The sequence below is a fragment of the Camelus dromedarius genome, chromosome 36, assembly GCF_036321535.1.
Source record: "Camelus dromedarius isolate mCamDro1 chromosome 36, mCamDro1.pat, whole genome shotgun sequence".
Taxonomy (NCBI): Eukaryota; Metazoa; Chordata; class Mammalia; order Artiodactyla; family Camelidae; genus Camelus; species Camelus dromedarius.
In genome coordinates, this window is record NC_087471.1 from 8275450 (window position 1) to 8300669 (window position 25220).

The 25220-nt window shown below is 45.8% G+C and overlaps 1 protein-coding gene across 5 annotated transcripts in view; it reads right to left on the reverse strand.

Annotated features, from left to right (window-relative positions):
- Positions 1-6219: 6219 nt before the first annotated feature.
- ADRA1A (adrenoceptor alpha 1A) overlaps positions 6220-25220 on the reverse strand; it is an 87706-nt gene continuing 68705 nt past the window's right edge. For 3 of the 5 annotated variants that reach the window (XM_031442180.2, XM_031442183.2, XM_064482489.1), the window contains one exon: positions 20408-21991. In XM_031442180.2, the coding sequence (XP_031298040.2) occupies positions 21474-21991 (518 nt within the window). In that variant the 3' untranslated portion in view covers positions 20408-21473. Of the gene's footprint in view, positions 16916-20407; positions 21992-25220 lie in introns of those variants that run through there. The other 2 variants (XR_010379203.1, XM_010995637.3) reach the window with 2 other exon arrangements.

Sequence of the window (25220 nt, forward strand, 5' to 3'; positions counted from 1 at the left end):
AGTACTGAGCCTGGAGAGGAGAGTCTCTTTTTTCCCTTCCTAAGTATGTATCCTGATGTGACAGGACCCCTCCTGCCTTCTTCCTGAGGACAGCAGGCAGTGATTAAGTCAGCGACTCTCCAATTACCAGCTAACTGGGGGCACGGGTATTCACTCCAGTGCTGTTTTTGCAAGTAATTAAAAAGAGTGTTACTGAAATGAATTCTAGGAGGAAATTTTTCTGGAAGTGTTATTTACTATCTGGAGAATTTCAAGATCTGAGTCCTCAGGGAGGCTGCCAGCTGCAAGGCCGGATGTGGCCGCAAAAAGAATAATTTTCAGTGCCTGGATGCTGGTGTCCACATCTTACTGGTGCTGGTCTCTCATTCACTTCCTCATCAGAAAGTCAAGAAATCAGACTGGATCAGCTCACTCACGGGATTATGAAATTAGTTCGGGGGCTACTTAATGCAGCTGCGTGCAGGAGAGTGTTAACCTGGCGATGTTTGCTTGGGGTACTGGGGGACAGTGTCGTTAAGCAACCATATGTCCAGGGATGCTGCCATTGAAGTACTTTGTCTGGGCTTGAAAATCCCACGTCCTCATGTTGAAATGAGAGAATATTGTTAACCGTAGGTAGCGGATGTGCTTTTATAGCGAAGCCACAGCCAAAGTAAAGCTTTTATTAAAAGTTTTATTATGCACAGTGGAGAGTTTTAAAAGCAATGTTCTAATTTAGGGTAGCATTTGAATATTTTGCATGGCAGCAAGTTTCTCTGCCTTCTTTGCCAAAAAGTGAGCTTTGTTAGAGAGGAAGCAGGACTCTGGCACGCAACAGCTGGGAGACCGTGAGCCAAGCTTGACCTCGCAATGCCTCAGTTTCCTCATCTTTAAAAACAGCCTACTACGTGCTCCAAAAGCTGGCTGTCGAGAGCAGGTTGGGCGGCATGTGTTCAGAGCCTGACACATGAAGGTGTGTGAAGCCACACAATGCTTGTCGTCCTTTGCTTTGCCGCCGGGTCTTTATACTGCTTTGAATTTTGCTTCTTACTGGAGCTGAGGACTCACTGCTTCCCTGGCCTTTCCTGGTTGGAAGAATTTGGAAAAAGCAACCAGGGCAGCGCCTCACACAGCACGGCTGCCCACAGACAGAAGCTGCATCCTCCTGCGGGAAGCTCTGTTAGCAATGGCACTGACAGTTCAGTTTCAGTTTCTGGAGGCATCGTGGCAGATTGGTTAAGAGACTGAGCTCTGGGGTCAGAGTACCTGGCTTCAAACTTTAGCTCTGCCGCTTACTGGTGTATAAATTTTACAAACCCCTAAACCCTACTGGGCTTCAATTTCTCTTCTATAAGAGGGGGGAAAGTAATAGAACCTACTATATAGGTTTCTTGGGAGCATTGGATGAGTTTTTATATGTCAAACACTTAGAGCACTGCCTGCCCCTGTAAACAGTAAACAAGTGTTTACTAGTTGCTGCTTCCTGGTCGCAGCAGTTTCTTCAGAACTGGCTCAGGGTAGCAGACGGTGGACACTGGGTCCCTAAGAGACCCGGTCCCAGTCTCAGCTCGTCCACGGGTCCCCTGCACCATGGGCTCTCCTGACGACCTCACCTGCCCCGCCTGGCATCCCCGCAGATTCCTGGTATTTACACGTGTGTTACTTCTCCAGTTTTTAAATAGATGATTCTCTCTGCTGGAGAAGAAGGAATCAGACTGGAAATTGAGTGTCAGTTTTCTCCGCTGTCATCAGTCATCATGACACATTCTCATGGCCGTGGGCCCCTCCCCTGCTCCTTTACACGTTTGATTTGAAGGGAGTTGGTGCACCCCGCTGTGTTCCCTCGCAGTCCTCATAACCTCCTGCTTGCTCTGGGTTTCAGCCTTCAGGAAGTCGTGCTTGCAGATATGAGACCCTGCCTGGCAGTCACCTTTGGTTACTGGCCCCCGTTCATCTTTAGCAGGTTTCTTTAAACACCAAGCTCTTTATGAAGACGCTTTGCCCTTAAAAGCCTTTTACTACCTGGTTCCCTCCCTCACTTGGGAAACCTGTATTGTCTGACTGCTACGCGCCAAGTCTATGAGCAGGTAAGATGCCCACTGGCCCCGAAAACGGTGCTATCTGTGCTGCTTAACCCCTGCTCCCGGGGGGTCCTAAGGGTCCTGAAGGGGCTTCTCAGGGGCCACCAGGGAGACAGTGTGTGTGCGGTGGGGGGTGTCTGAGTGTTCGGGGTTTTACTCCTCCCATCAGTCCAGAACCTCTCTGCCATTCTTTGTTCCCCATGTCAGCCTTCTGTGCGGGATTCTGTGCAAAGAGAGGGTTGCCCTGGTTTTTTTCTTTTTTTCTTAAATTTGAAAACCATTGACCTAATTTTTTCCACTGAATTTTTTCAGAACGGCTTTGTATAGTGATTCGACCCTTCTGGTCTGTGTTTGGCCAAAGAGATGACAGAGCAATCTGGCCAAGCCATTGGCACCAGCCACATACGGAATCAAACAGAGTGGACCTCTGAAGCTGTCCCCTGGCTGAAAGGCTCACCTTCCGTGTTCCAGAAAGACCCAGCGGCCAAGGCTAGTACTGTTTGTGGTCGTGAGTGTGTAGTGAGGGAAGGAGGAGGTGGAGGTACCACAAATAAATTGACTCCAAAGGCAATCTCAAAAGAGCTCTGAAAATATTTTAAGCAGTGACAACACTGTTGAAATAAGTTTATGGGCCCTAAAAATGCTAGAAGCTCTTTTTTGTAGAACTCAAAATATCAAACAGTAACTTTCCAAAGGGCAGGAGACCGGACTTTGTTTTGTTAACTTTGTGGGGTGTTCTTCAAAGCAAAACCTTACAGATCTAAGATAATCAGAGATCGACCAACTGCTCAATCTCTGACCTATAAAAATGCATCTAATGTAAACCAATCAGAATACCTGGCTCATTCTGCTTTTATAAACATTTTTAAAGGATCCATATATTTGCATATGCAAAGAGCATTTCTGGAAGATGCTCTAGAATGGAAACTTCATGGGGCAAACCTTTTTTTCCCCTGCTTTGTCCATTAATGAATCACAAGATGATGCCGGGCGTACAACAGATGTTCAATAGATATGCGTTGGCTGGTAAAGGTGCTCCCCTCTGGGGAGCAGGACTGGAGGTTGGTGGAACTACTGCTTTTTGACTTTTACCTACCATGGTACCTATATGGGGAAGGTGGGAAGATCGTCTACTTCTTCCCTTGTACTTGCACCTTTTCCTACAGCAGAGGAAGAAACATCTGCCCTGGTTCCACTGTTGTCCTTTGCCCTTATGACTGCACCCCCAAACCCACCACATCGAGGAGGAATGCATATTCTGGATGGTTGTTCTTACATTCTTAGTGGGCAGGAGTCCATTCCTTCTTGTCCATTTCCCATCCTCGTTGCGTCATGAACTGGGGAGTCACTTCCAAAAGCAGGCGTGGCCATGATCAGACTCTTAATTTCAGCTTTCCTACCAGAGCCTGGCTCATGGGGCTGGATGGAAGTAGACACTGGAGTTTGTTCTTCAAACCTGGACATTTTAGATTCAAGCAAGTCGGGGTAGGAAAGCTTGAATGGGACCAGAACTCTCTTGGGGATTAATAAACGTTGCACTTGGTTTCCACTTGGCCGTTAGCTTGCTCTGTATAGTTCCTGCAGAGGGGAGCCGCAGGTGGCGTGTGGTAGCATTTAGGGACCCAAAGCTCACCCCAATCCCATGACGCTGTAGGGCTTTTATTTATTTAGGCTACCATGTGCATAGATTATCTTTGAAAAGAGTGTATGGATCAGAAGCTAATATCAAAATGAGAAGGGATGATGGCTTTTTTTTGGTCCACCTACACAACAGATTAATTACTTTTCATAAACTCTGTTGAAGGCAATTTGTATGTATGAGCAGGAGAGAAAATAATAATTGGCAGGCAGAACAGATCGCTATTAAGAGGCTCTTTGAGAAGACTGGCTCATAGAGTCATTAAATGCTTTGGTTAAGATAAAAATGCAAAGAAGTAGAATTATCACTGAAAAACTTTGGTGTCTGAAACAGATACTGGATGGCGCGAGGAGTCAGTTGCTATATAACGGCTAAAGAGGGACTGTAATTTTGCCGCACGTATTTTGGAAGAGTTGCTCTATGAGGAATTGAGTAAGGATGATCATTTTTGTTATTCTGGGACGGTTTCTGCTCTGCGCCCATATGGACTCGGATTGTATTAACGATGACCGCACCAACAACAGCTATCATCCACTGAATGCTTGCTGCGAAATAAGCACAGAAATTCTTTACCTGAGTTAAGTGCAATGAGGAAGGTGCTGTTATCATACCATTTCACACGTGAGGAAGTGAACACATGGGTAGGCTTAAGTCACACACTACTAAGGGGCCGGGTGGGATCCTGTGTCTCCAGAGAGACGGTGTGTCCATCTCTCCTCAACACAAGGTTCAATGGCCTCATGCTGATATTAGACACTGGGAGAATTGACACCACAAGAATTGACAAATGCTGTAAATTGTGTGGGTTTTTTTTGTTGTTGTTGTTGTTGTTTATTTTTTGCTAAAGATTTACTGACTCATCACTGGATAGTATTCTAACCCAGGTGGTTTGATTCCAGATCATTTTGGCAAAGATGAATGTTTTCATGCCAAATTATCGGTAATAGTACTGTACATTTCCTTATTGTGTGAGCCACTTTCCTTTGGGTATCCTGTCACTTCCAGCGAAATTCGCCCTCATGGATTCCTAGCACTTCCTTATTGTTATGAGGATTAAAGGAGATGATGCATTGGAACTAGTTAGAAGAGGGTGTTCCGGAGGAAATGTTAGCCATGGAGGAATGCCCAGCAGAGATATGGCCCTAACGTCATTGTAACCATCTATATCAAATTATTTCTCTACCTTCATAGGAACAAATGAAGGGCAAAACGGACCCTATCTCCATTTTCTCTCTCTTCCAGAGTCTATATCCTTGGGCAAAAAAATAAATGAGTTAAGAAGAGAAGTCATCAGGGTAATCCAGTGATGTTAGTTTACAAACCGGTTCTGACACTTCCACGCTCCATGAAAACAAAGCCTGAGCAACTGCAAACTTCTGTGTCCCTTAGGATGCCCTCCCCCGCTTCCTGTGCCCTGCACTCCACGCCCTCTGTAGAACTCCACGGAGTTCAGCCACAGTTATGGCAGCTGAAGCTGGACAGTGACCAACAGAGCATCGTAAAACATGGTGCCAGTTGGCAAAACCCAAATCAGTATATATAGGAGATCTGGTCCCATCATTTGACTTAGATGCTAAGGGCTTTGGGTGAAAAATAATGATCTCTCATCACCGGGAAGGCAATGCTGATCTTTGTGGGCAGCCAAAAACAGCAGCCACAGCTAGAACAGCAAGATGGATGAGAAAAAGAGCAACCTGAGTTGCTGAGTGCTAACTAGACGTTGGGCATTTTTCTAAGCATTTTACATGCATTGTTTGATTTTATCATCCCAGGAATCTTCTGAATGATGTACAGTAATTGTTCCCATTTTTGTTTTAGAAGCTGAAACTAAGATTTAGAGATGCTGAATGAGTGGCATTAGATTATATTGGTGGCAAGCGGTTGAGGAAGTTTGGAGCCTGTGACAATTTGACTCCAGGGTCCTCGTCCCCAGTGATGGCACCATGTTGTCAAGGAGCCCCATTGAGGGAAGGGGGCTCAAGTGTGGTCCTGAGCCTTCCAGGTTCTGAGATCATGGTCAGACAAGAATCTCCATCAAAGAGCTGTGTTTCTCATGACCTCTTCTGACCATTAGCCCCCCTAACCTATTGCCTTGGCTTTGAGTCACTGAATACATCCAGCCTTGAACACACTCAGCATTTTGGTGTGTCTGACTTCCACTGTCACCTTCCCTGCCTCTAAACCTGATGATACAGTTGTAGTTCAGCTCTTACCTGTGCCTTGAATACTGCCAACCAGCTCATCTCATGTACAATCTACTCTGTTTAGCTGGCCGAAGACATCGCCTCTTCTTTTTAGAGTTACCCACCCTACTTCTCAGCAGACATATTAACAATGCCTTATCATTGAAGAACTAGGGTACCGTGTGTCTAAGGAAAGAGGTTTAAAATATTTTATTAGAGAACATACATCAATATTGAACAACACAACTTAAATATTATGGCATTCATATTCAGAAGGACAATATAAATGCTTATAATTTGAACAGTCACTTTATTAAACAAATAAAATAAAATTCCTTTTTACCAGTGGGCTGCATGATTCATAAAGTATATTCTTTTAATAATTTATTCATCTGCTTAGTAATCTATATATTTGTGTTCTTAAAAAAATAACCAACATGATTGTTTACCACATCACATCATAAACAAATGGATCTGTAAAAATGACATGTAGAAAATTCAGGAACAGCACATTCCATGGAGAGTAAGTCCGTTTAAAAGGAATTAAATGCTTTAGAAGCCATTGCAGTCAGCCTGGGTGTCTTGTTTATGCATCCATACAAAATGCTGCAGCAAATTCAAGTATAACAATTCACACACGAACGTTTTATCTGACATCTGAGGGAATTCTGCCTTTTATAGGATAGAGCATTGTACCGAACTCTCAGCACGACCACATGAGCTTTGTTACATGGAGGTAAAGGTTGGAAAGATCAAGTCAGCTGATCAAATACCAAAACCTGGAGAAGGCGGGGTTCACGAACAATGCAGAGTTAGAAACCGTACCTCGTGGGAATCTTATTTGCCACAACAAGGGTAAGGGTTACAGGAAGATCATAGCAGCTAAAATCAGCCCATATCTGCTTTTCTGGCAATGTGGGAATGCTGTGCTTGTATTTTGAACAGATCTCATGAGCAGACAAGCAGCAAAGCTGCAGTAAGCCAGGGATGTCATGGGGGTTCATGTTTAAGTGGCATCAGCTTTATTTACTAAAATACAGTTTTAATTTCATAAACAAAGTGGACCTCCAGATTTCTTTTCCTTCGTCCCAGAAAGTCAAGTCCTTCCTCGTTGCTAGTAGGTTATAAAAGTGCAGCTCCAAGACCTTTACTTTTGTTTCAGTCCCCACCCGCCTCCATTCCCCACCCCTGCTGCCCTTGGTTGGTAATAAAATCCCAGGCACCCTTCAGTAATAATGTGTCTGGATACAGCACAAGATATGAGCCTTTCAATGATGGACAAAGGGAAAACCAGCTTCTGGGGGTATTGTAATGATCCAATTATGTTCTGTGTTATTTGGTAGGAAAAAACTCTTTCTTTAAAAATTATTGCACATTTTCTTGCTAAAAAAAAAATCTTCCATTTTTAACAACATTCAATTGCATCATGTAAGATTTGCTTGTAAAGGCTCCCAAAGCATTTAGTTATTCTAATGGGTTACCTACTTCATGTTTGAGCAAATGTTTATTTGCACAATGAGAAATAGACTTTTATTTTTTTTCCTGTGTGGCCATCCCACTGCAGTGCTGTACTAAAGTCTTGAGACCAAAGAGAATTGGATGACTGAGAGACCAAGGCATTTCGATTTCTAGCAGAGCCAAACATGGGAGCTGACAAAGCCCCTGCACTCATTATTTACTGGCTCTTCCTTGGCTTAAAAAATGAGAAGAAAAGCCAGCATGGTTTGCCTGCTGAGGACGTGAGGGATGGGGGTTTGTGGAACCAAGTGGCTACCATGACAAGCGAGGCTGACTTCCCTGTGTCCTGGGCCCCTGGAGGAGGAGGCAGTCCAGGAGAACCCGATGATTGAGGTTCACAGCCCCCGGGTCTTTGCGTGGGTGCACCCCTCCCTTGCTTGGAGCAGCTCCTTCTACTCCCGACCGTATTTTGTCCTCCAGGACCCCACTTGAGAAGTCTAACTGGAGGCCGGACTGGGTGCTTTCCACTAAATTCCCGTGGTACCATGAATGCTTGTGTCTGAGCGCTTACCACGCTCTACTGTAATTGACTTGCCTGGATGCCACAGACCACAGGCACTGGGGGCGGGGGGGAGGGGGAGGGCCAGGACCACGTGTCCTCCATCATTTCTCTCCACCCTCCGGACCTGTGCTTGGAGCCTTCACTAGATACTACAGGGTGGAAAAATGAGTCAGCTTCCCTTGGAGGAAGGTGATTTTGTTTTCAGTGTGGCTTCTTCTGCTTCTCCGGATGCACTAGAATTTGAGGGACACAAAGGGAGCTTCAGCGTTTAACTTTTAAGCACACTACAGGGGGCGTTGCACTAAGTTGACTCCTCAGGCATTGAGCTCTCGTCCCTCACACCTGTTTCTTTTTTCTCTGTACATTCAAAATCATTTCTTAAGTCGCTATTGTCCCAGCATTGATAAGAGTAATGTGTTAGATTCACGCTTTAGGCAGATAAATGCTTGATAAAGAAGGAAATCCACATGGCAGGGAGGACTTCTCCGCTTCTGAGGTGGGTTCAAAAGACAGTAGGTAGAACACAGCATCGTAAATTGACTATATTTCAATGGAAAAAGGAAGAGACGGTAGGTGGCAGGAAAGGGGGCTGGGCCGGAGACGCCCCTTCAGTGGGCGGTGAGGACCAGCACGCACAGGCATGAAGCTAGCTTCCTGTAACGGGTGTATGTCCCCTCAAAACCCAAAGCAGATGACCTTTAATGAAGTCTAGGAATACTTTTAATATACTAGACATTACGCATCAACATGGGCAAAGTTTTACCCTCCTGTAGACTCAGAATTCTTACTTTGAGCCCAGTGTATTTATTTTTACAAGTTCTGACTTGGGCGGGCAGGTTTTTTGTAAGTCAAGGCCCACCCTCATTTCCCTGGGACCAGCCCCATCACATTCTACTCCCTGTGTTTCTCTTCTCCCAGCGTGGAAAGAACGGAAAACTCTTCTCCTTAATTTGGGCCATCACCAATCCGTTCGCCCTCACCCCAACTCAGCAGCTGCTTCTCCAAACCCACAAGACCGAAATAGACAAAGATTGTGTTTGTACAAAGCTGAGCTGGGCCAAGGAGCTCATCTCGGAAAGAGACTTTTCCCCTCTGTTTAAAACAAGTTTGAGATTCTGAGTCATGAGAGACCGTTTGGCAGGGAGATGGTGGCAGGTCTCCTGCCAGACTCAGCCTTTTGAGTACGGCTGAGCTGAGCTTGCGGTGTGGGCTTCCCTGTCAAACCACTCGCCCAGAAGTGTCCTGGAGATCATTCAAAGTGTCCACAGAAATGCCGAGGCTCTCACGGGCAGAACTTGAAATTCGAGCTTGTGTTCCCCTGATGTGGGTTTTCATCCCCGCTGAAGTCAAAACTGCCCATAGTTCATGACTGGAATTGGCTATTTTGTTTTGTAAACACTTATTTCTGACAGTTTCCTGGGCCAAGCTGTGCCCAACTCTCTTTCCTGAGATGATTTTAAACCCAAGTTTTGCTTTGAATGCTCTGCTGTCTTCCAGTGGTCAAAATTACTTCTCTTTCTCATAACATTGGATATATCAACACATACCCATCTTTTATGTAATGACCGCATCCTATACAGTGTCTCTCATAGAACAATGATAATGACTTTCTCTTGTCAAGTAAGTCGTCAGTGGGAGAAAGATTACAAACACCAGGACTGGGTCCTCTTGTTTTGGGCTGTCTCTAATCTGAAAGTTTGATGGAAAGCCTCAAAGTAGTACAGTGGGTGTGACTTTTAAAAATTAAAACAAAATGTTCTGGCTGGGATATTTCTAACCCAAAGAAAACAGGGGTGAGGTCGGGGGGGGGAGGGTGTGAAGAAATAACTGAAACTTTGGGGGTTTTTTGCCGAGCGCTGTAAATTTAGGAATGACAGCGCCCAGGCAATGGGAGAAGCCTCCTTGTGTGACTTCCATTCTAGCGAAAAGAGTAATCAGTGTCTTGAACTGGTGGTGACCAGCTCCTAGGCAGTATCAGCCTATTCAGGGCAAAGGAAAACAGAAAGATGTGTTCTGCCTTGTTCTGCCTGTGGAGCTTGCAGTAAAGGTGATCTAACTTGTAATAATGTTTTATTCTTTTAGCCTTCGGGAGGGGAAATAGACAGGGGGAGAGGGCTAGCTTTAACTGGGGGCTTACTGTGCTGTCGTACATTTTATCAGCTCCACCATTTCATTTGCTCACCCATTTCACAGGTGAGGTGATGGGACCAAGAGAGCTCACATGACTTGTCCAGGCTCGCTCATTAGGGACAGAGTTGGGGCTTGAAATTAACCCAGGACTTGTGGCTCCCAGGCCACTGCTTACAGAATCTCACAAGTTCCCCTCCTATGACGGACTCTGGGGTAAGGTCAGGCCAAGGGTTCAGCAAGGCCAGCACAGGTGAACTTCAGAAGGCTCACATTTCCCCAGTCTTCCTTTGTGCCTGTACCGTCTTCTTCTCACATCCACGTCACTGCATTGGTCCTCTGCGAAAATACTTCTTTGGTAAGGCGACTGTAAAGTTTCATATTTTACCAAATCAAAGATATGGAAAGGGCTGGACACGTAGTAGCTGCTCCAATAATGTGATTTTTACTCTTTAAACTTCCTCTTCATGTGCTTCATCACAGCGCGCTGTATGGAGCAAACTCACTCCCTTGTCTGCAGTATTGGGTTAAGTAGGTGTGGTACGACTGGAGAGTGGATTGCTTATGGCTTATGATACCCCAGAGACACAAAGAGCTATTTTCCTCCCTGCACAGCTGATGAAGAAAGCATGTGTTTTGATTCAGGCTCTTAAAAAGCTGAAGCAAAATTTCTGTTGCTCTCATGTGCTGAATGTTAGGTATCAGGGTGGTGTGTGATGTTCAGACTAGGAAGGCAGAGGGTTGGGGAGCTTTTGGAAATGGAGACAAGAGTGAAAATGGGACCACACTTTTTTATTCAATTGCTCCCTAATAAATGTTTAACTCCATTAAGAAAGTACATAGAAAACGAACAATAACTTGTTATTTAAATATTTATAATCCTTGCTTGTTTTGCTCTTTAAGATACTCCATCAGTTACTTTTTAATAGCCTTCTGACTTGGCAGGTTGAATCTGAGCATCTTTCTTTTTGATTAAATCTGCTCACGCATCTACTCGTCCATCAATGCCGCCTCTTTCCTGGCTCTTCACCAGGACCGTCACCTCTGCTGTGACGCAGGGCCTGGGTGGGGAGGGCGCGGGGACCAAGATACACTGACATTGGTGCTCCACTTTTGATTACTGTGCTCAAGGGCCTTCCAACCCTTGAGACTTCAATTAGCCAAGCCGCAGAGCTGAAATCTTTTTATTATGAAGATAAGGCTGGATTTAAGCAGAAAGCCTGGGGACCAGAGTGGGGAAGAAAGACAAGTTGTTTCTTTTCCCTGGGTACATCAATCAGCCATTGCTGCACTCATTCAAACCTGTTTTGGGGTGATTTTGGCTTAAATACACTTAATACTTTTGGAGGACCAGCCTTTTCATGTGATTTTTTTTTCCCTGCAATTCCTAGATTAGACTGAAGCTGGCAAACCACATAGCTTGAGGCAAAACGGGGTTCCCTTGTGACAGACATTGCTGGGCCAGAAATACTTCCAACAGGAGAGTCTGGGGGAGAGGCTGTGGGGGGGACGGGTAGCTGAAGCAGTGTTGTTCTTCGACCAGAAAGTTAGACAGTAGATGCCTTGCAGTTAGAATAGTCCTGATTCTTCCAAATGAGGATAAATGCTCTTGCTTCTCAGCAAAAACCAGGCAGAAGAGAAGGCATCACTCCACGGCCGTCAGAGAAGCGCCATGCAGGTAACACGTTTGTCTACAGTAAGGGGTTTGGGTGAGTTGATGAAACGGAAGTGGGATCAGATTTTCTCAAGAGAAGCAAGAGGACCAGGCCAAGGTACCCTAAGGTCGTACAGAAAGGGCCGCAGGACCCAAGAGGCCGGAGCAGCAGCAGCGAGGATTTTATCCTGCAGTCACTGAAGGCTTGAGCAGCAATGCGGGGCGGGGGCCTTCGGAAAGTCTGAATTAAAAGGCCTTTCAGCAGGGAACGGTTGTCTCCAACCTCATACCCAATCAAGTCAGCGTACCTTCCTTTCCTTTCCTTTTCAAATGTGAGACAAAGCAGAGGAAAAGCTACCAGAAGGCTTGTTGGCACCCATTTCCAAGCTCATCCTGATGGAGGGCAGACGTCATTGAAACAGAAGTAGCTCATCCAGGGCTGGCACTGGGGCTCCGTGGTGATCTCAGCCTCCCCTGGGTGCCTCGGAGACCCGTCTCCCAGGGCTGGGCTCTGCCTTTGCCTCTTGATCTATCTCATCTTCTCTCAGGGTCTAGCATGTGTCCCATTCATTGATGGTTCCAAAGGGATCCCATGCCCGCGGGCCTGGAGATGGTCACCAGCCTGGGACTCCCCACTGCTGAGCTCTGCACCCTGATTAGAATCTTACGGTATCTTTTCAGAATCCCAGCACCATCAACTATTACCTGAACCTTCCTGGTGGGTCATCGGGTGTCCCCAGGGATCTGTGCACCTGTCCCCCAGCTCCTGCTGGTAACTAGTGCTTGGATTAGTCATCCTTTGCTGCTCTCTGTCTCCTTCCTCCTTGCCTGCTTAGGAGGGTTCCCAGGCTGCAGATAGGACCACCCAGGGGCTGAGCACTGCCGTGGGCATATGAAATGGTATGATTGTTCCTGCCTTCCAGGAGTTTTCATCTAGTTGAGAAGATGAAACCTACATAGAGCGTCAAGGATGTTTTAAAGTGAAAAAATAAAGATTTTGAAAAGCAACAGAAAGATCACAATAAAATGCACAACAAAGCATCCAAATATATTTTCTGGACAATTGCTGTAAGAACTTGGAGAGGGTGACCGAGAAGGCTTGAATGTGAACTTCTGGATTTGGAAAAGAATCGTGGATGCATTTTTACGGGCGGAATGAAGACAGTGGGGAGGGAAGTGTTAAGGGCTGAATCGTGCACCCATGTCCTAACTTTCATATTTGAAATCCTAACTCCTAGGACCTCAGAAGGGGACTGTGCTTGGAGTGAGGGTCTTTAAAGAGGCAACTGCAGTTAAATTAGGTCATTGGCTTGGGCCCTAATCAAACAGGACTGGTGTCCCTGTAAGAAGAGGAGACGCAGAGGGAAGGCCAGGTGAGGACACAGCGAGAAGACGACCATCCATAAGCCAAGCAGAGAGGCCTCAGGAGGAGCCAGCCCCGACGACACCCTGATCTCAGACTTGCAGCCTCCAGATTCTGGGAGAGTAACTGCCTGCTGTTTAAGCCGCCCGCTGCGTGGTAGTTTGTAATGACAGCCTGAGCTGACTAAGACAGGCGGGCTACATACGCTAGGAGCTGTGTCAGCAGACGCAGATGCATGTTTGGTGGGAGAGGATCCTTGGCTTGGAGTAGAAAGGCTCCCGGTGCAAGGACAGGATGAAGGAATAGAAAGAGTCCACGATCAAGGTCCAGGCGCAGGGGGGCTGGTGGGCGCGGGACAGGGCACGGGAGCTCCAGAAGAGAAGGCCCTCCTTGGACCCAGTTGAGTTTTGCCTGCAGGATCCCTTCTGGGCGAATCATCGCTGCGTCACGCTAACACGAAACCCGGTTCACTTTACAGGGTTAATCAAGACACCAGAGGCTCTCCGGTGTACTTAGGCAAGATTCAAAGGGAGGGACAAATGATGAAGAAGAGAAAGGGAAGGGGACTCTGTAGGGCTTGGTAAAGACTTCTGAACTGTAAGAGGGGAGAGGTGGCAGCTGCTGAAAGGAGAGACGCACATCTAGGGAGGGGCAAAGAAGCCATCCTGACGACAGCTCTTTTCTAAGATGTGACTGCGTGTGGCATTTGCAGCCTTCATTTGGAACTAATAGTATAAGAAGACAGACATGGCAATCGGGCAGAGGGTAAGTGTCCCTGGGGAGCCTCGCGTGTGCGCTCACCCCGGGGGCCGTCTCTGTCCTCAGCGTGGGAGGGGATGGAGCAGCTGAGGGGAGCCCCATCTGGTGACCCAGGACTGTGTTGGGAGCACGTATCCCATGGGAAACGGCACCCTCTGGAGCGAGGGCACCTGCCCCGACATCATCACTGCTTGTATGTTTGGCAAGAAGTGGAGGGTGGAATGATGGAGAGAGGGGAAGGACTGTGGAGAGGAGACTGGAAAGAAGGAAGGGAGGGACGAAGACAGACAGGGCCAGGGGGAGGGAAGGGAAGCTGCCTCACAGGGTTGGGCCGAGCCTTTCCTCTGCGTCCACCGCAGCAGTGGTGTCACTGTCCGCTGGCCATGATGCTCCCAGGTCCTTCCCGATCAGGTCAGCTGCCACCACCATTCTACGGCCATCTCTCAGTGCTGGGCACTCCCTGCCCTGGGCCAGGGGAACTGCACACCTTGTTTCCAACTGGGACCACTTCCTCCCTCCAGCGCCCCGTCAGGACTGGGAGGGGCCAGGGCAGGAGGCCCCTCCCACAAAGCGCCAGCTCAGAGAAATCATCCTAGGGGAAGGCCAAATATGTTTCCCTTAGAAACACCATTTTGAGGCTAGTTAGGTCATTTCCGACTTAAAAAGAAAGAGAAGGAAAAGGAGGAGGAGACAGAGGAGGAGGGAAAGAGGTCCTGCCAGGCAGCCATCCTCCCACCCAGCACCTCCTCTGGATCCCACGTGCGGGTGAGTCCCAGGGAGGACCCTCAGATGCCCTGGTGCTGGATGCTGTGGTCAGGACACCTTCCCAAGGAGCCAAGCGTGGCCTCCAGGGAACTCCCTTCAGCTGGCTCCAGGGGTCTGGGAGGAATTTCATACCGGCCTCGGTCCAATGGCTCTGACTGGCTATTGCTACCCTCAGAGCTGACAGATTGTCTTGGGCACTTTGCCGACGAGGTGAAGGGCTGCAAAGACCTGTGTGGACTCCCCGGGGCTTCCGCTGACCTGCTGTCCTGCAGAATCCGGCAGTGGGAGGGCGGGCTGGAAATCAATGACAGACTAAAGTACATCCTTTGGGTGAGCAGGTCATACGGAGCAAGTGCCAGCCCTGAATGTGAACTGCTCACCCTCCCTAACAACTCATCCAGTTTGGGAACATTAATGTCATCAAGTGTCGATGTGTCAGGGTATATTATAAAAATTAAAAAAATCCTACGGCCTAGCAGGATTTGTACGACACTGTAAACTAGTGATGCCAGCCATTGAGGATGGCAAATTACGGCCCGTGGGCTAAATCTGGCCCATGGTCTGTTTTTTGGTACAGCCTGTGAACTAAGAATGGTTTCTACACTTTTAGAGGGTTGTCCAAAACAAAAAACCAAAAAAACAAAAAAAGAAAAAAATTAAACATAGAAAACTATGTGACAAGACTGTGTGGCCCACATGCCATTTACAGAAAAGGTTTGCCAACCCCTGGTGTCCATTATGTGGAGTTTTAATTTTTTGGTTCTTCTGAGAGCATCCTTCCCTGCCCCCATCTCTAACAATGCCTCTCGGAAAAAATGCAACCAATGAGCTTGGAACACACCCAGATCATAAGCTGGGGACTGTCTGTGCCTTTCTGTATTTTTTTTTCTGCCAAGTACAGTGCCTGGTGCAGGAGAAGAAGGGAACGGCTTGCTGATGGGAGATGACTGGGGCGTACACAACCCTCAGGCTCACTGGAAAACAAACATTCCCCAAACTCCCGCTGAGACCCTGGCGTTCCTGAAGTCCTTAAGGTGTCAGTCACTGCTGGCTTTTCCTGACCCATCACCCCGTTGAGCAAGCCGAGAGCCCCCTGGCCTGCTTCTCTGCGTAGCTCTACTGCTGGTCTTTTAGCCACTGGGAGAAGCACAGACAGATATGCACTCAGCCCCTTGAACAATCTTGACTGGCCCAGCTGGGGGCAGAGATGCAGCAGGAGAGAGGGTGCACACGGAGCCGAAAGCACGGCTCAGAGGTGAGTGAGTGAAACACGAATGTCAGGGTCTCAAGAAACACAGCGGACGCTGGGGAAATGGAAGGCATCTTGGAAAAAGAAGTCAGAGGCTGGATTTGGGGATATTCAAAGAAACCCTTAACCCTCACCTCATCTTTCCCCTTGTTTCTTCATGTGCTAAGTAGAGACAGTAATTCCTTTCTTCACTTTCTCCCTCACAGGAATGCCTTGGGACAAGCAAAAGAACCCTGACCAGTATGAAGAATTGTATCAATAGGAGAAAATACTGAACTCATGTTGTGATTTTCTGTAGATTCTTTTCTGTCACATCTGAACGCACCGACTGTATTCACGCTTTTTCACAGATCAGTGCCTTCATTATTTTTTTCCCACCAAATACAGTATGAATTTGCTCTTAGATTTTTTTTCCTAATTAAATCTGTATTTCTCATAGTTTAGCAATAATCGTTTCTAGCCTATTACGTGCAACATTGACTATGGTATGGAGGGAAGGTAACGGAGTTAACTCCTGAGCCACAGGTCAAGACAATTATTTTGTCTTTGGAAATGAAAAAGCATCAGCTTTAGGGCAGTTCCTTGTTTATCAAATGCAACAACACATTACCGAAAGCCATCCTGCTTTGAGCCATGTCCATGGTCAGCCTTCTTCCTCCACACCCTCCTCCCACCTGCCATGGCCTTGCCTTTAGGTGAGAGACTCAGTAGTCCGTGTTGCAGGTGCAAAGATGAGATCTTTTCCTATACGGAGCAGATAAGGTCCATCCTCAGCCCCCAAGACATTTGGGTCCGGGGACACGTGAAAGAGGTAAAGCTGATGGGAGCACTGGCAAGAGGTCGCGTATCCTCGGCTCAAATCCTAGCTCGCTTTTGCCAGCCCAGCCCCACAACAGTCATCTCCACTCACTCGTCTTGCAGGGACTTTGGAGGGCCAGAGGCCATGGCTCCCGGTGCTTTTTGAAGATGGTAGAGCCCACAGCAGCCTGGGCTCAGCCTGCTCCACAGCACAGTTTGTAGACAAGGAGCAGGTGCCACCAGTGTTCCAACCAGGCTCGGGCGGAGCTGTGTGCAGGTAGTTTCATGGTTAATAGTCCTGGCAGTGTAAAAAGAAATCAGAGTAACAAATGAGCACACCTCTGGTACCTCCATATTTGCCACCGCTGCCTTCTTTTTAGACACCCTGGTTTTGCTTGCAGAGTTTACTTTGTACGTGTTTGGGTTCCCTTCTCCCTTTGCTGGTGAGCAGAACTCTTTCCTTAAATAAGTCAACGAGTACTCATACACAGAGGCAGCATCTCTTTTGACAAAAGAGGATCTGAGCAGAAACAGCCCCAGAAGCAAGCGAGAATGTTCGTCAAGCAGTGATTAAGTAGCTGTGATTAAAGAGGGAATAATTACCTGCCCAAGCAAATAGTTCCTGACACATTCTCAGTCCCAGACCAAAACCAAGAAACCTATGAGGCCAGAAGGTCTACGTGATGGTTCGCTTTGACGGGTGGGGGTAGCCGAGATGCTCAGGACATAAAACTTTCATTTGCAAAATCCAGAAACAAGAGGATGCCAGCTAGTAAGAAGCCACAGCTGTCAACTGAGTCTTCATTTTCAAAGATTGCCTAGGTCTCTGGCTATTTGCAGATCAGCATTCTGAACCATTTCCTTTTGGTGACAGACAAGAAATTCACGTGTTTGGCACACTCTCTGGGCTCCGTGCAATTCCTGGTGAGATGCCTGTAATTCCTTCTCTATCTCCAACTCAGAAAATTTGGGGGGTGGGATTACAGGTGAGTGGGATTGATATCGTATTTGTTTTTATTTATTTTAAAAAGAGATCTACTTTCTGAAAGTGTGCTGATGAACTGTGCTGGGTAGCCAATAACTTCAACACACCGTACAATGTGTTTTGTATCCACAGCTCTGTTTGCAGTTCTAGGCCAATGCTGTCTCTTCTGCGTTCTCCTATGTGTCCGTCTTCTCCCCAGTTTGATATGATCTGTCCTTCTTGCAAGGCCTAAATAACATCCCAGGCCAGTATCCCCTACAGAAGTGGTGCAGTCTGATAGTCAGAAGTGTAGGCGCCAAGCTCTTCCATTTATGACCTGCTCTTGGGTTTAGCTGCGATGGAGATTTGGCAGCATACTTACTGGAGTTAATTGGAAGGCAAATGCCAAAGAAACAAAACATTAAAAAGTCTGGGTAGGTTCGTATCCTCAGCACATCCAATCACAACTGAGGGGCTCTGACTCTCACTACTTATGAGGCTGGGTTGTGGGTGGAAAACATAGACTTTAGGGTTCAGGAGACCAGGATAGAATCATGGTTCCACTTTGCTTTTGGGTGAGTCCTTAATCACTCTTTTTTTTTTTAAATTGAAATATAGTCAGTTTACAATGTTGTGTCAATGTCTGGTGTACAGCATCGTGTTTCAGTCATACATATACATAGCATATATTCGTTTTCATATTCTTTTTCCTTATAGATTACTACAAGACATCAAATATAGTGTCCTGTGCTGTACAGAAGAAACTTGTATCCTAATGACTCTTAACTATCAAGTTTTTTTGTCTCTCAAATAAAAATAGTGGAATTGCTAAGACTTTCAGAGACAGCAGGTTCCAAATGCCCTGTCAATGCCTGGCATTCAGTGGCACCTAATAAAAAAGCCTCAAGAAAAATTTTATTTACTCAAATATCACTGTCTACTAAGGATGGACTGATCCAAGTAGGTGGTGAGAGAGTTAGAGGTCAATATTTTGGAGAGTGTTAGCAGATCACTAAGTGATTACAGGCAGAAATGGTCTTGGATGGGACTCAAGGGAGGTAAAAGGAAGAAAGCTTGACAAGTAAAATGTTTTTTCCTGAAATCCTTGCAAAGGATTGGGGAAATTCTTGAATAAAGAGATTCAAGATCTCTCTTAATGCACACGATTTGAATTGCAGAAGAAACTCAAATTTCACCTATCCCATAATGTCAAGTTGATTTTCTGTGATGTTTAGACAATCCTAAAGCAACTGCTTTTTATAACACATTGTATAAAACATTTTGACCACTGTTACTCAGGGTACATTCTTTAAACTCCAAATAGAAGCAGTAAACATGTGAGTATAAATATGACAATCATTTGTTGAACTGTGACAGTTTTAGATAGTTTTTGGCATGCTCAAAGGTACAGAGATTTTTGTGGATGAGTGAAAAATAACTTGTGTATTGTTTATCCTTCTCTGACTAAGTCTTGGGTGAATTATCAATTTCTTGAAAAATTAGCATGTTTATACCTAGTATCATGTCATGGGAAAGGAAAAAAATGTTAAAGTTGGCCTCCCTGGAGGGAGCAGGGTGGAGAAGAGTGTAGTGGACAATTATTTATGGATAGTTTTACATGAATACAATTGTCATGGCTTTTATCAGATGACCGATAGATTTTCTAGTTGTTTAATTTGATTAGAAATGGCATTAAGCCTAGCTTTCTGGTGATCCTAAGCTTTCTAGTATCTAAAATTTAAATTTGTCTGTAAAAATGTTTAAAGAACATCTCAAACATGGAGCCATAGTCTGCCAAAGAAAAAAAATCACCAGTCTTTTCATGGGGATGCTCTTCCCGTAAGGGGGAGCCTGGCAAAAGCAGTTTTTCAAATTCAGATACTAAAAGAAGCTCTTCTCAACAACGAAGCTTAAGTGGGGTTTGCATACTCAAGTCCTTCCCTGATGCCTGCATCCGTAATAGGACACCCACATCTGGTAAAGCAGTTATAGGACCTGCAAACAGACCAGAAGAGTCTAAAAACCCAGCCAACATCTACCGCCAGAATCCAAGTTATGAGCACAAGGCAAGAGTGTCTGTCTGGCCAACAACGAGACACCTTCCAGAAAGGGCTGAGAGAGCAGCAATAATCCGTGTCAAATCACAACCAACAACCAAACTCAAAATCACAAGCACACACACCCTCCGTGGCAGTATGCGAAGACATTAGCCTTTCAGAATGATTTCAGAAAATTATCATTTTGCCGCAAGGAAAGAAGGAAAAGGTGATGGGGCCAAGAGCTTTGCCGTGAGGGTGCAGTAACAGCTACGATCTGCTTTGAAAATTCTTAGTGGGAATTACCCAACTAGGGGAAAGAGGGCACACAAATGGTCAGTAGCTTCAGACGAGGGATTCTAGTCAAGAATTATTTCAAAAACATAGATCTTATTTTAAATCCTTACTGTGGATTGTGAAAATATTTAAATTTTTATCTCCAGTCACTGTCTTTATCTTTGTAATACATTGAGTTATTAAGATTTACCAAAATTTGGTACACATAAAGCACAAAATAGCGTGTTCCCCAAGTCCCTGTAAAAAGTGGGCGTAGATGAAGTGAATGGGTTATTGGCTCTCTTAGCAGAATAAATAGGCTTCTGTAAACACTGTTTGCAAATTGCTGTTTCTGGTGGGTTTTTGGTGACCAGAAAGTATCCTCCCCAGCTAAACATGTGCACCTTTCAAAGTCTAGGAAGGATATACCTGGACCATGAGGCCCACTCCAGCGTGTCACACGGGCACTGGGGACCTTGAACCTCACGCATTCTGCAATAGTGAAGCAGCTGAGAAAAAAAAAAAAAAGGGAGTCTGGATGTGCCTTTCAAAATACAAGCTCTGGCTTTTCCTACTGGAGTTCTGGAAAAGGTAAGTGATTTGCCAAGAAAAGCCTTTCTAGGCACTTTGGAAAGGCTGCGGAGTAATCTATCTTAGCATGAAATTAGCGCCCACCCCACCCCAACCTCTTGACCTTTAAAAATGTCAAATAAGAATTCTTCCTCCATCTGCGCTTGGAACTACTTAATAGTAATTTTTTCCATACTGGAAACTCAGTAGAAAGTTCAGCTAGAAACTCGACCCTCATCTCTACTGTCTTCCACTGGGAAGAGTCATCCTTTCCTCAACTGGTTCTTTCAGCACTCTCTGGACCCAACTGTAGACAACACGCTTCCATTAGTTCAGAGACGTAATGAGTGTCCTTGCCCTCACCTTAGGCAATCGGGAGCAGAATCCGGTCAAATTGCAGCAAAAGGTAAATCTCACGGTCAAGTTTCACCCCCAAGCTGAGAAACTGGATGTCTCATAAATGGTGACATTTAAAACTCGCTCTAAAAATAATGTGTCTGGATATCGGCCACCATCTTAAGGCTCTTCCTCTCCAGGCCCTCTCCCTGTAAATATCCAATGTGGCTGCATGCAAGTTTAGCCTGAAAATAAAATCCCCTCACTCCACCAAGAAATAGCTCCAAACTTAGAGTGCGTGCTCAAAATATTCAGGATGAAATCACAACCCTATATTTATAGTCTTTTGGATTGTGTATAAAATTCTGTTTCCCATGCTGTTTTTCGTTGAAAGGGCCAGGCGTGGAAAGCGGGCTCAGAGGATGACCCAGAGAGGATCTGCCTCAAGGACATGCTGTTTATCATCAGTGTGACCTGGGAGGCTGTGTGACATCCTCACTCTTCCCTGAGCCCTACCCGCTACCCAGAGTCGGGTCTCCTTCTCAGCCCGTTCCCAGACGGTCCCTGGTTTAATGGTGACGTCTTGTCATCCAGGAAAAGCGAACTGACCTTCCTGGTAGGAAGTGGATGGGTGCCTGCGATCATCCCCCCTTCCTTCTGACCTTTCCTGTCCACTAGACTTCCTCCCCGTTTTCACTGAGGGAGATGGTGTGGATCTTAATGGTTGGAATTTGCTGATTCTCTCCGTGGCTGGGGGTCGAGGGCCCCTTACAGCAACAGACCTGCAAAAAGCTTTTACTTCTCACCCGGGCAGTGCTGCAGGCTGATGGGTCTTTGGACACTGTAATCCTGGCAGATCCACGGGGCATGGAAGAGAAAAATTTCCATTCACAGACCCCATCCGTCTTGGAGATCTTATAGAAGGTCTCTCCTGATCCCACTGGGATGCGCACCAGGTCCTCGTGCTGGCCCTCCAGCGTGTGGCTGGGTGGGTGCGGCGTATAGCCCAGCGTGTGCTTGGAAGACTGCTTCCGGCGGAGACACTGGATTCTCAAGACGTTCTGAAAGGCCTTTTTAAACTCTTGACTGGAGCACGGGTATATAATGGGGTTGATGCAGCTGTTTAGGTATCCGAGCCAAAACGCTATTTTAAAAACTGTTTCTGAGGGCCTGAACTCGGGAAAGAAAGACCCTGGAAGAAAAACACACAGATTCATAACATGTTATTTGCAAGCCAACGAGCCAACTGGCTGGGAAAATAAACGAACAATCAAAGGAACACCTCTTTTTATGCCTTTAAAAAGTTTCAAATGGTTTCAAATGCCTTTGAGTTTTCACATGTGACTGATGGTCTGCTATGAACACAGCATCCTCAAAGACCATTCTTGCTTGGCCCACGTGTGTGGAATCAATTATAGGAAAAGACCCAAAGCATGGGGCTGCACTGGTCCTTGGTGATAGAACCTCACTTGACATCGGCTATGAAGCTGTAAATAATGAAAACATGATACTGTGGCTGGGTTTACATATGCAAATTATTTCACCTAAATTTAAATATAAATTGAAAGCCGTTCAAAAATTCATATGCCAATAGGGTTACCTTTGGTTCTTTGATGTTCTTTCTTATACGGGAACTGCCTGAAGAATTATGAATTCTTTCTCTCCTGAATATTTTAATAGCTGTATGTTTTAATGAGAACCCCACATTTAAAAAATATTGGCTTTGCCAGCTTTGACCAACGATTTTCAGTGATTTTTTTCTTTGATGGTGTCTTGTGACGTAACAGTGGACTCACCCCCTCAGCTCGCTAACAGCAGCCAGTGCCTGTCAGTAACCTGTCCACCATCCCTTCCTACACCAATTTCTAATATTGATACTTTCATTCTAACCAGGCTCACTATAAACTCTCCTCCGAGTCACTTTTCATGTTTTTTTGTCCTCTCAAGTTGGGTCTGGATGTCTAAAATGCCCTTTCCCGTTCTCTTCCCCTATTTAAGTCATCCGTTAATTTACAAGGCAGGAACTGAGTTTCACACCTTACATGGTAACTATCTCATAGCTCTTGGCAGCAGAGTAACAAAACCATGACACCTTAAAACATGAACAGCCTTAAAGTTTATTTTATTCAATTACCCAATTTCCAAATTAAAAAAGAAATGATTGAAGTGGTTGCCATAAACTTAATAGCTACGGAACTAACACAGTGATGGACAAAGGGCTAGAGCACTTCCGGTCCACTGTTCTTTATTCTCTGCACAGCTTTTTCCTTTTGTCTCAGCCTAAGGTCTTGATTTTATGTCTTTCTTTTTCTCTCTGCCCTGAAGATTCATCAGAGTCATGAGAAACTGATGGGTGTGCTTAAAGTCCACTCTGGCAGACAATGCCTTGAAATTTAATAGAGGACTTATAAACATAAACAAAGAGGAAATTTAAAGATTGCAGAACCGTAGAAGGCAAAATGCTGTGGTGATGGATGAGAGCATTTTTATCTCTGAAGCACGCTCCCTGCAAAATCCAGTGTGTCTCAAAGAAATGAAAACACAAACACAGACACACAGATGACGGCTGTTAAGTGAGAAAGTAGTATTCTTTAGCTCCAAAGCTTTGAACATTTTCCTGTAATTCTAATAGGATTTACTTGTATTAAGTGTCTGGTTTGAGTTAGGATCTGTGCTAAACATTTTACATACAGTGTGAAACTTATTTGTAACATTAAGAGTTACATGATTCCCATCAACAGCCCCATTTTACAGATGACAAAACTGAGGTTTAATGAGATTGAATAATCCAACTAAGGTCACTCAGGCACGTAGTTACAGTAGAGCTGGGATCTGAAATTGGAAAGTCTCATTTTAGGGCCTATGTTCTTTCATCGAACCTCAAAATGCACTGGAATAAGACCCTCGAGGGGATGAGGATGGTGTAAGGACAATGATGAAGCGTGCGGCTGGGGAAGTTAAATCGGGAAGACGGTTTTTCAAACTTCATCTGAGAGGTGAAGAAAGTGGCCAGTACGAGCAGGAATGGCAGTTTTGTGTGAATATGGTCAGTTCTGGAAAAAATTCATCTTAATTATGATGCCTCTATGTTGTCCAATATGTCTTCCTAATAGCAGTGGCGACATGATGAAGGGAACCCGTGACAAGGCAGGGCTTGGCTTGGGCTTAATGAGAATATATGAGCAGGGCATGCCCCAAGCTCCGTTGTCTAAGAATTCCACTACTCTGTAAATCAGCTAGAGAGGGGACTGTATTTCCCTTATTTGAAGACTTTAAATGAAAAGGAAAAGGAAAAATATATACATTCTGAATGTGAATGTGAATAAGGTGATTGGGGGTCCCTGGAATTTCCCACAATTCCTTCAGGGACACTCTTTCTGCTCAGAGTCAAGTTCTACATTCATAAATCCCAACATTTCTCTTTAGTCTCTTCCCTCCCCTCTCTCTTCCCTCCTTGAAGGCCCCCTTAATTCCAGGTCTGGCCGACCCGGAGCCAAGCTCCTCTGGCCTTCCACCTGCGCCCGCAACTTCAAAGGTAAATACTGGTTCTTTCCTCTACGTGTTCTGCTCAAAACATCCATTTCCTCACAGCAGCTGAGGTATAAGTTGAGAAAGGAGGTGGTTAAAATGAATTTACAGTAAGATGTGAAAGTTCGATCGTCCAGTTTTAAGCCTCCTGGAATACTGTCTTGCGGATCCAAGCCAATCTCCAGATGCTGGCTTCTTAGACAGTGAGTGCCACTTAGGGCTCCTCGCTTGACATCTCCTGCCGTGAAAGCACTTGACTTTCTGTTTCTCATCGGGGGCTCATCTGTAGGCTTATGATGGGGGACGCTGGGAGCTATCCCTGTGAAGGTGTGGCCACCGTAGTCACGTTTTAGCTACAAAGGTACAGCAAAGTTCGCCCTCCATGCCCCCAGTACAAGCAAAAAACCATTTTCCTGCCAACGCTGGTCTCCTACGTGAGTTCTCCCCACCAGTGTTCTGGTTTACTCTAAAACACAGTGAGTTCTCAGATTCCAACCCAGCACTGACAATTAGAAGGTTCCTCTTCAATTCAACTCGTTCAGCATCAGGGTGACTCAGGATAGAAGCAGAAAGCTCTGAGTCAGTCTTCTCAGGTCTCCCAACTTCCACGCTTCTTTCCATCTACCTGAAAACTTGACGTCTTAATGACAACTGTGAGAGACACTGGGTTATGACAAACCCTAATTAGCTGCAGTCACAGAACGTAGAATGTTAAGACTGGCAGAAACTAAGAAATTAGCAAGCACCGTCAACCTCTCCTTTACAGATGAAGGTAGTATGACGGAGGCGGGGAAGCGGTTTCCACAAAATCGTGTGCTTGCCTGTGGCTCGATCAGGATGAGACCCAGACTCTGCTCTGCTTCCCTCATTTCTGTTCCTGACTGCGGTGCCAT